The 11626-nt window shown below is 44.0% G+C and overlaps 1 protein-coding gene across 6 annotated transcripts in view; it reads right to left on the bottom strand.

Annotated features, from left to right (window-relative positions):
* Positions 1-345: 345 nt before the first annotated feature.
* The window catches only part of LOC132391632 (dihydropyrimidinase-related protein 2), an 83490-nt gene continuing 72209 nt past the window's right edge, over positions 346-11626 (bottom strand). For 4 of the 6 annotated variants that reach the window (XM_059965075.1, XM_059965110.1, XM_059965114.1 and 1 more), the window contains exons 11-14: positions 10758-10928; positions 9509-9688; positions 4869-5040; positions 346-2571 (exon numbers count right to left, since the gene is read on the bottom strand). In XM_059965075.1, coding sequence (XP_059821058.1) covers positions 2480-2571; positions 4869-5040; positions 9509-9688; positions 10758-10928 — 615 coding nt within the window. In that variant the 3' untranslated portion in view covers positions 346-2479. The remainder of the gene's footprint in view (positions 2572-4868; positions 5041-9508; positions 9689-10757; positions 10929-11626) is intronic. The other 2 variants (XM_059965083.1, XM_059965101.1) reach the window with 1 other exon arrangement.

The raw sequence follows: 11626 nt of genomic DNA, 5'->3' as shown, positions 1-11626 counted from the left end.
GTGACTATAAGCAAGTGCTGTGTTTTGCACCTTGGCCCCAGAGGAATGTTTTGTTTAGCTGATGCTTTACTTTGAATGGGTTCCTGGGTTTTCTTTTGTTTCGTGGCTGTCTGTGGGAAGATGAATCTCAGGGTTGTACACTGCATATATTCTTTAATAATAAATGTATTTTGAATCTTTAAATAAATCTACATGCATATGGATGATTGACAATAAACTTGAACTTGAGGATTCAGGATGAGCAAGGCCTAGGACGTAAATGTCTTGCATGCTGCCAAACCCAAAGGCACTGGTCAGGCACACCTCCAGAATCCGGCATCAAACACCACCACATTTAGACGGTCAAACAGCAATTTGTTTTATTGTGAGTTCAGGTCAGTAAAACTTTATTCGTCTTCAGCCTTCTCCCAAGGAACAAATCACAACTTCATTCAACACAATAGTATACGAGGGGACAAAACAGACAAGGGCATTATCCTTAACCCTTCCAACAGTAATGCAACTACTCACATTGGTTCTCACCTCTTCAGGAAAATGCAATACAGGGTTTTGTATGTAAAAATCCATCAAGACTACATTTCATAATTGCCATGAGTTTCAGAGCATCAAGTCACTGCGGTCAATTAACTTACAAAACTGCCCAGGTAGCAGGAGGCTTATTCGGTGATAAACTCAAACTAGCTATCAATGGACATTGCTGTTAGCTGGCGGTCTGAAAAATCCAAAATGGAAGTTGGGCAAAGTGGACCAAAGCACCCAGAGAGGAAGATAACAGTGAATTCCCATTGGCTGGAGATCAAAGTAAGGCAGCACCACAAAAAGAGGGCAGCACAAACCACAGGGAGCTAGGAAGATACCTCAGGATAGAAAATCTTCTTTCTCTCTCTCTACATAGCATGCACTGCACACACACAATATTGTTACACATTCTTACAACCCTTGCTTTGAAACCTGGTCCTAATGGAACAGACTTTCTCAAGGCAGAGTTCAAAATGGATCATATCACTAAAACCTGCACTCATCACACACAAGGGAGGAGAAATTTCCTCCCACTTCTTCTGGATGAAAACTGACTGAATGTGTAAGCTTGTTACCTGGAATGTCCTATTATCTAAAGATAAACACAAGAGACTCTGCAGATGCTGGAAATCCAGAGTAAAACACACAAAATACTGAAGGACCTCAGTACGTCGGGCAGCATCTATGGAAAGACGGAAAGAACTGATGCTTCAGGCCAAGACCCTTCATCAGGATTGGTGAGGAGAAGTGGTCCCCAAACTTTTTTTAATGCCATGGACCAATATTGTTAAGCAAGGAGGTCTGTAGACCCCAGGTTGGGAACCCCTTAAAGAGTCAAATCATCATGACCATAAGATATAGGAGCAGAATTAGGCCATTTAACTCCACTATTTTATCATAACTGATCCTTTACTCCCCTCAGCCCCAAACTCCTGCCTTCTCCCTGTATTCCTGACCAATCAAGATTCTATCAAGTTAAAACCCTTCATCAGGATTGGTGAAGAGTCTCGGTTCAAAACATCAACGTTACTTAGATACTGCCTGACCTGTTGAGAAACTCAGCATTCTGTGACCATTACTTTATTATCTAAAGGTTCATCTTTGTGGTTTCCAGCACGGCCTCACATGGGCCACCACAGACTAATCACGTCACTTTTCTGCTGTGTGTACACACGCAAACACACAGGTAATACCTCACCATGTGATGGTTTCTCTCTAGCTTAGGATCAAACTATTCCCAATAGTCTTCTGAGGAAGAATACTGAAGCTGGGTGATAGAGGGGATCCAAAACTTCCTCCACTGTCCAAGCAGCCAAAATTGAAAATGTAAACCGACATCAGTCTTTCAATTTCCAGCCTTATACACAGGCACCATCTCAGTTTTACAATTCCTATACCCCCTGCTTTTCAATAAGCACCAAGTTTTATGGAAACAAATATTCATCACACTTAGTGAAATTTAAATAAAATGTGAGTAAATATGTATTATTTAATAAAAGTGATGAATCAATGAGTAAAATTATTTCTAATTAAAATGCAAATGCTATACTGTGCATCTCATACTGTATCTACTGAGAACAGACTGGGGTTTGACACACACATTGTCTGGACATTACCCCTCCTCCCCACCGGTTCAGATTTCTCACGTCTGCCACAAGAATTGCACAGAGGTTTTCTGGAATTCACTCCTACCTCCCTCACTCAAGGTGCTTTGTTTGTTAAATTAGCCAGCTACCCTGGGGCACCTCGTCACATCAGAACACGGATTTGAGGAGAGAGAGCGCAAAGCTCCCTCACGGCAACAAGTTGTCGATTAATGTAACACTGCAAAGGTATGTGTGAGCCCCGGATTGCTTGTCCACAGTAACTGTCACAGGCTCTTCCAAAATAAAAACAGAGAGAAAAAAAAAATGGAAGGAACGATGATAGCTTCACCAGCACCCGCGAGCGACCAGGGCGATCATCCGAGCGTTGTAATGTTCGCGTGGCCACCAGGGGGCATCACAATTCGTTGGCCGGTGCGGCGAGGGAGGTTGTCGTCTACCTGCGCACCTGGCGGGGAGGAGAGGAGGAATTAGGTCTGCACAGAGTGGGACACTTACTCCCCGCTAACACATCGGTGACAGCTCTTAGGTACTTAACTGTCCAAAAGTTCCACAATCTATAATACACTTACAAGGCGTCTACAAATCATGTTCCTAGTATCTACTAATCATTTAGTTACCTATTTATTGTGTTTACACAATTTGTCTTCTTTTATACTTCAGTCATTGTTAGTCTTTGTTTATGTGTAGTTTTTTTTTATTGATTTTGTTGTAGTTCTGGTTTTTGGCCACTCCTTTCTGTGTTGCTAATTTGGCCAATTCTGATAAGGGCAACCTGCAGATTACAAACACCGAGCTGTATGACTAGACTCTTTCAATTTTGGATTTTATATTCTGTGTTTTGCTATTTTTGTGTTGCCATTTGCGTGATTTTTTTTTTTGTTTGCACGTGGTGGGGGTTGATGTTTTTCTTTGAACAGGTTCCATGATGTTTCGTGGCTGTCTGTGGGAAGATGAATCTCAGGGTTGTATACTGCATACATTGATAATAAACGTGCTTTGAACCTTCCAACTTCTTTGCTCTACTGTGAATGCTTGCAAGAAAATTAATGTAGTAAAAAGTATATGGAAACGCATACAGTATGTACTTTTGATAAAAAATTTACTTCAAACTTTTGAGTTAAGATTACAGTGGCTGAGACCAGTACGAAAACAGTATTCAAATGATATTTGGATTAGTGCACGAGTACGAGGGGCTTGGAGGAATACTGGCCAAACGTAGGCAAATGTGACCATCTTGGTGGCCAATGGTTGAGGTTGACTAAATGGCCTATTTCCCTGCTGTATAGGTGCAAGGGCGGAATGGGTCGATGCCATCTCTGGAGGTTGGTGCCAATTGGGAACAGGAGTGCCAGCCTTCCGTTACATTCTCTGGACCCGGCGAAAGTTGCACGATCTATCAGTGGTCAAATTCCCTGCACATTTACAGCTGACCACCAGACAGGGGGCTCTCCTCAGGATCAGGAGTACTAGTTAAATATTTTGTGAAGCTTGTTTCTTTTGTGCTAGCAGTACAGTGCAAGACAAAAAAAATTACTATGCTACAATTTAAAAAAATACAGTGCAGAACAAGAACAGTGAGGTAGCAGTCACAGGTTCATGGACCATTCAGAGGGGAAGAGGATGCTGCTAAAATATTCAGTGGGTGTCTTCAGGCTCCTGTACCTCCTCCCTGATGGCAGCAATAAAAGAGGACATGTCCTGGACAGTTAGGGTCCTTAATGATGGATACCACCTCCTTCAGTGAACTGTCCAATTCCCAAAGCAAGATGACCATAATGTCCTAGGCTGCAGGTGTAAATATCAAGATCTGGGGTTCCCAGCCTAGGTTCCACAGACCCTTCAGTTAATGGTAGGGGCCCATAGCATAAAAAGAAGTTAGGATCCCCTGTCCTAGATCTTTAGTGGGTGCTTTCCCGCTCTGCGGTTGGAGCCAGCCGCCCTCTCTTTGTTGGAGTCCATCTTCCCCCTTGGATCCCCAAGTCCCGTGTTCCCCATTAGACACTTCCTGACAAAGGCAATGTTATCCCTGCTGGATGGGGTGGCTGTATTTTACTGGTATCTTATGTGTGCCTTCAGCCCCGGAGTAACGCTGTTTCATTTGGCTGTATTCATGGGTATCCACGTATAGCCGACTGACAATTAAACTTGAACAATACCCCTCTGCTATCAGACTCTTGAATAGACTTTTTGCATGTTAAGATTGACTCTTCACCTCACATATCTATTTACTTACTGAGATACCACGTGGAACAGGCCCCTCTGGTCCTTCAAGCTGTGCTGCCCAGCAACCCCCAATTTAACCCTAGCCTAACCACAGGACGATTAACCTACCAACCAGCACGTCTTTAGAAGCACCCAGAGGAATCCCAACTGGAGAATGTACAAAGCGGCGGGAATTGAACCCGGGTCGCTGGTACCATAAAGCGTTGTGCTAACCACTACACTACCCTGCCTCCTTACGATCTTCATTGCTTACCTGCACAGCTATTCCTTGGTGGGTTTTACACTTTGTTCTTTGTTCAATACACTGTAACAACTTGATCTGTATGAGCAGTAAGCAAGACAAGCCTTTCGCGGTATCTTGGTACGTGTGACAATAATAAATCAATGCAACGCCTGCACACTAACCTTCCATAATTAATAATGTAAGGGAACCCAACTAACTCTCAACACCAATGTCAGACATTTTGTTAATGCAAACATAATTTTAAATGCCAAGACGGAATAAAAGAGGAAACACACATTTACCAGACAAACTGAATCCTGACTGGTGAAGGTTCCGAACAGGGGGTACTTGCTGCTTTGCAGGTGAGGTCCTTGCAGAGGAAGCGGGCGTGACGGATTTAGGAGTCACTGAAACCTCACAGACAGGTCCGTCATAGAGACCCCGGGGGACACCTCGCAGTTCTGTTAACTGGGGGAGAAAGATGCAGGGTTAAAGTTCACTCACGGGGGGATGGGTAAAACCACACACTCTAAATCAGGGCAACGGGCACATCTGTCCACTGCTTTTGGTCAACACTACGTGCCCCCTTTCTCCCACCAAGACTCAAAATAAAGTAAGGCCCTGAATGAACAGCTTCTCCTAGCAGCAAGGAAAATCGAGCTTCACAAATGGCCCCAACCTGGCAGGCCTGTCCCCTTTCTGGTGGCAGGTAGAGGCCCACGGGGGTGTGCAGAAGAGCTCACTGTGTTGCTTTAAGAGCAAGAAAATAACCCCAATCAAAGAAAATGACCAATCAGTCATCCACACTAAAATCCATCATTTGGTCGTTTGCTTGTAGAACCTGCCTGCGGTGCTTTCGGGATTGAAGGACCCCATCAGATGTTAAAATGTTTTGTGGTCTCAAGATTATAAGAGTCAGGGCAGAAATGGAAGTCTTTCTTGCCAGAGACTGTTAAGGAACATCTGTTGCCGTAACAAAAAAAAAATAAATGCACGAACACACAGCAGGTCAGACAGCACGTGTGGTGAGAGAAACAGTTGATATTTCAGCTCGAAGAGCCCTTGCTAAATCTGAAAACTTAACTGTGTTTCTCCTTCCACAGGTGCTGGTTTAAGATGGTGCTGTTGAGTCTCAACAACTGGCTAGCGACATTGCTGCAGCCATAAGCACTTAAGGCCTCAGGTTTGATCGATCTAAACGCCAGGCCGAATTGAAAAGATGGTCGGGGACAGGCCAAATCCAGGCAGCAGGGTCCAGGCCCCACATAATATTGAAGCAACTGAACCCAATGTTTGGACATCAATTTAAGTGAAGGGCCAAACTGGAAGAGTGGTTGGGGACAGGCCAAATCCAGGCAGCAGGGTCCAGGTCCCACAGAATATTGAAGCAACTGAACCCAATGCTTGGACATCAATTTAACTGAAAGGCTGAATCGGAAAGGTCGGCTACAGGCCGAATCCAGGGTCCACACCCCAGAGCTTATCGATGCGACTGAATCTAAAGTTTGGAAAATTTAAGTGCCAAGCCAGATTGAAAAGGTCAGGGTGTCATAGCCTGAGGCAAGGTTCAGCTTGCTACTCTGCACTGAACTGAACTAAGAGTCTGGGGTCAACTGTCGTTGTGGTCTTCAATTCAGAACACTATTTATTTGCATTTACTGTTTGCATGATTTGATTTTTTTTCCCTCAGCACATTGGGTGCCTGATGATCTTTTTTATGGGTTCTTTTGAATTTCTTTGTTTTGTGCCTTTTAGGGGACGAATCTCAAGACTGTATAATGTATACATACTTTGATAATAAATATACCTTGAACTTGCCTGACCTGCTGGCAAAATGCCAGCAACGTTTTCTTACTTTACTTCATATTTTCCGCAACTGCAGGTTTGTTTTTTTTTTAATTATTATCAACACTGTATTTGGATAGAAGGAGCAGAGAAGTGGCCTTGTCTCCTGTTCAACAGTTAGACAATAGACAGTAGGTGCAGGAGTAGGCCATTCAGCCCTTCTAGCCAGCACCGCCATGCACTGTGATCACGGCTGATCATACACAATCAGTACCCCGTTCCTGCCCTCTCCCCATATCCCTTGACCCCGCTATCTATAAGAGCTCTATCTAACTCTCTCTTGAATGCATCCAGAGACTTGGCCTCCACTACCTTCTGGGGCAGAGCATCCCACATATCCACCACTCTCTAGTTTTTCCATTGGGTTTGGAACTAAACTGCTGATCAACGTCGCACAAATAAAAGCAACTTTTATGTGAAGAATAGATAGAAAGACCATGGTTTATCTTAAAGTAAGTGAAAGCTAGCACGGAACGACAGCAATCGTAGAAAACTGGTTAGGGGGCTCTTGGAGCAGTATGTGTAGTTCTGGTTGTCGCATTACAGGAAGCACGTGGAGGCTTTGGAGAGGATGCAGAAGAGAATCACCAGAACGGTGGCTGGATCAGAGAACATTAGCTAGAAAGGACAAACTTGGATTGATTTCTCTGAAACACTGAAGGCTCAGGTATGACTTGAGAGAAGGATATAAAATTATAAGAGACACAGATAGAGTGGACCATTTCTCTTCTCTACACCCACCCCTCACCCCCAGGGCAGAAGAATCAAATGCTAGAGGGCTTTCACTTAAGATGAAAAGGGGAATGTTTTACAGACATTTGTGGAGTTTGTTTTTAAGAGTGGCAGGTGCCCTAAATATGCTGCCAGCGTAGGTGAAAGACGTAGATATGACAGGTGGCGTTGTGGATAATTAAGTAGGTTTTCAAAGCTTGCAGAGAGATTTAGGCCAGTTAGAAGAGTGGGCTGGAAGATGGCAGATGGAGTTCAATGCTGATAAGTGTGAGGAGCTACATTTTGGTAGGACTAATCAGAATAGGACATACATAGTAAATGGCTGGGCATTGATGAATGCAGTAGAACAGAGTGATCTAGGAATAATGGCGCATAGTTCCCTGAAGGTGGAATCTCATGTGGATAGGGTGGTGAAGAAAGCTTTTGGTATGCTGGCCTTTATAAATCAGAGCATTGAGAATAGGAGTTGGGACGTAATGTTAAAATTGTACAAGGCATTGGTAAGGACGAATTTGGAGTATTGTGTACAGTTCTGGTCTCCAAATTATAGGAAAGATGTCAACAAAATAGAGAGTACAGAGGAGATTTACTAGAATGTTACCTGGGTTTCAGCACCTAAGTTACAGAGAAAGGTTGAACAAGTTAGGTCTTTATTCTTTGGAGCGTAGAAGGTTGAGGGGGGACTTGATATTTAAAATTATGAGGGGGATAGATAGAGTTGACGTGGATAGGCTTTTTCCATTGAGAGTTGGGGAGATTCAAACAAGAGGACATGAGTTGAGAGTTAGGGGGCAAAAGTTTAGGGGTAACACAAGGGGGAATTTCTTTACCCAGAGAGTGGTAGCTGTGTGGAACGAACTTCCAGTAGATGTGGTAGAGGCAGGTTCGGTATTGTAAATTAAAGTAAAATTGGATAGGTATATGGACAGGAAAGGAAAGGACAGTTATGGGCTGAGTGCAGGTCAGTGGGACTAGGTGAGAGTAAGCATTCGGCACGGACTAGGAGTGCCGAGATGGCCTGTTTCCGTGCTCTAATTGTTATATGGTTATATGGACAGATATTTAATCAAACCATGATCAGACAGGGAACTGGTCCTATTGTGGGGGAGCCGAGGTTCAGAGGGCACACCCAGAGAAAATGGTAGAAGTAGGTAAGTGTATACCTCAGATAAATACTTTGTGGAGATTTGTGATATATATGATTATATGATATATATGTACAATGTCTGAAATACATCTTATGGAAATGTTTGATGATGAACTTCAATAAAAAAAAATAAATTAAAAAAAGTAGATATGACAGAGATTTAATCAGGCCATGATCAGACAGGGAACTGATCCAATCGTGGGGGAGCCAAGGATCAGAGGGCACAGCCAGAGAAAGTGGTAGGAGTAGATATGACAGAGATTTAATCAGACCATGATCAGAGAGGGAACTGATCCTATAGTGAGGGAGTCTAAGATCAGAGGGCACAGCCTCCAATGTAGAATGACATTCCTTTAGAACAAAAGGGAAGAGGAATTTCTTTCACCAGATGATGGTGAATCTGTGGAATTAATTCCTATTGACAGCTGAGGAGGGCAAATCATTGAGTATATTTAAAGTTGAGGCTGATAGATTCTTGATTAGGAAGAACACCAAAGGTTGTGGGGAGAAGGCAGAAGAATGGGGTTGATAGACAATAAATCAGCCATGATGAAATGACGGGACAGGCTTGATGAGCTGATTGGGCCAATTCTGCTCCTACGTCTTATGGTCTTATAACATTTGCAAACCAATGGGTTAGATTGGTATTGTGGTCAACACCGGCACAATGGGCTGAAAGGCCTCTATCTCTGCTGCACTGTTCTATGTTCTAACAGATGAATTATTTAACAGCACAGCAGCTGTCTCCACGGGTAATGTGGGATTGGTCTCCAATTACAGGGAACTTTTCCAGACAGGAAAGCAGGACACTTTGCTTACTCAGGGCAAAACACACAGTCTGAAGAGAAACGTGGAACTGCGTGCAAAATGCTAGAAACTGACAGCAATGCATTCTCACCCCAGTAAAGTTGGGGGCAGCATAGCAGCTAGCATACTTGCCTCTGCCTGCAAGGACGTTTGCACATTCTAGCTACGACCACATAGAGTTTTCATCCGGAAACACCCATTCCTAAAATGTACAGATTATAAAGATTAGTAAATCATGGGCATGCTATGTTGGTGTTGGAAGCATGGCTACACTTGCCGGCTGCCCCTAGTAAATACTTGGACCATGTTGGTTGTTGATGCAAACGATGCTTTTCACTCAATGTTTCGATGTACTTGTCACAAATAAAGCTATTCCTGTAAAATAAAGGACAGAAAACCCTTTACCTTGCTCCTTGCTTTAATCCTCTTGTACACATAGTCGGGGAATGCCTTCTTGGGGATGTAGCGTCCAGAGCCCTCAGAAGCATGCATTATTCCATCCTCCAGGACAATTTTCCCTTGGCTGATGACAACCAAAGGTCCACCACGACACTCCATCCCTTCAAAGATATTGTACTCCACTGCCTGGATGCAACAGGAGAGAAAGTGGACGTGCACTAGCATTAAATCACCCCTGTAAAAGCAACATAGTGGGGTGGCTGTAGAGAGGGTGCAGAAGAGAATCACCAGAACGGTGCCTGGATTACAGAGTATTGACTGTAAGGAGAGGCTGGATAAACTTGGATAGTTTTCTCTGGAGGCTGAGGAGTGGCATACAAAATGAGAGAGGCATAGATAGGGTGAGTAGTCAGTGTCTTTCTCCACGCCCCCACTAGAGGGCAGGCACGGCTTTAGGAAAAGGGGGAAGTTTAAAGCAGATTTATGTGGCAGGTTTATTTCAACACACACACACACACACACACACTGAATGGAGAGGTGTCATAAAGGCATAGAACACTACCACAGAAACAGGCCCTTCTGTCCATCCAGTCTGTGCCAAACTATTATTCTGCCTCGTCCCATCGACTTGTGTCTGGACCAAAGCCCTCCACTACCCTCCCATCCATATACTTCCCCACACTTCTCTTAAATGTTGAAATCAAACCGCATCCATCACTCACACTGGCAGTTTCTTCCAGACTCTGATCACTCTAAGGGTAGAACTGCACCCCCCGTCTGGTCCCCCATAATCATTTCACCTTTCCCCCTTAACCCATGACCTCTAGCTGTAGTCTCACCCCACCTCAGTGGAAAAGAAGCCTGCTTGCATTTACCCTCTATACCAAAAGACTTTTATCTACTTTTATCAAATCTCCCCTCATTCAGCTAGGTGGTAGAAACAGATACGACGAAGGGCTTTTAAACAGACACTCAAACAGGTAGTGAATTCAGGGATTTCGACCAGGTACGGTTTAAATTGGCATCATGCTCAGCAGAGACATGTGGGCCGAAGGGCCTGTTCCTGTACAGTGATGTTCCATTTCCTTTGTTCTTTTGGCAGAGGAGACGGAGCAACTCCAGCACAAGTCCTGGTCAGTATTTGAGTACAGTCCTTGTATAAATGAGCAGTGAACATAATAGCTTGTGCCGAAGCTCACAGACCCCATGCTCATGTGACGTTGCATGAACTGCAGCCAGAACCCAGAGAACCCACCAGGTTATGATTCTTCGCAGTGATTGTCTTGACGATGTCAGGATCCCAGATGACGAGGTCTGCATCCGAACCCACAGCAATACGGCCCTTCCTCGGGTACAGGTTGAAAATCTTGGCTGCATTGGTGCTGGTCACAGCCACAAATTGGTTTTCATCCATTTTGCCAGAGACCTGGGTATTTAAAACAAAACAGGAAACATCTCAGCAAAGCTCAGACTCAGTCACTGGAAATGAAGAGCTAAGAGATTCAAGATTCAAAGTACATTTATTATCAAAGTACGCATGCAGTATACAACCCTGAGATTCATCTTCCCACAGACAGCCACAAAACAAAGAAACATCATGGAACCTGTTCAAACCCATTCACAGGCCAACATCAACCCCAACACACAAATATAAAAACATCAAAACACTAAGTCATCAATACAGTCCAGGAATGTTCAGCTGAGTCACTCTTTGACTGCAGGCCGAAACGATGGGACAGGAGTTCATCGTACAGCCCTTCCCCCACTGGCCCCCAGTCTTTGAACTGCATGTTTCTCCAGAAACCCCAGGTCTGACCATAAGACACGAGTCATTTGTCCCATCAAGTCTGCTCCACCATTCAATCATATTTCCTTCTCAATCCCATTTTCCTGCCCTCTCCCCATAAGCTTAGACACCATTACTAATCAAGAACCGATCAACCTCCACTGTGGCGATGGATTCCGCAGATTCACCACCATTAAAGTTTGCAGGCTGAGGTGGTGATAAGGAAATCAAATACATTGTTACTATTCACTTCGAGAGGACTGAATATAAAAGCAAAAGTGCAATTCTGAAGCTTTATAAAGCATCGGTGGGGCTGCCCTTGGAGTACTCTAAGCAGT

Source organism: Hypanus sabinus, chromosome 1 (genome assembly GCF_030144855.1).
Source record: "Hypanus sabinus isolate sHypSab1 chromosome 1, sHypSab1.hap1, whole genome shotgun sequence".
Lineage (NCBI taxonomy): Eukaryota > Metazoa > Chordata > Chondrichthyes > Myliobatiformes > Dasyatidae > Hypanus > Hypanus sabinus.
This window is presented reverse-complemented; position numbering and strand designations above follow the sequence as displayed.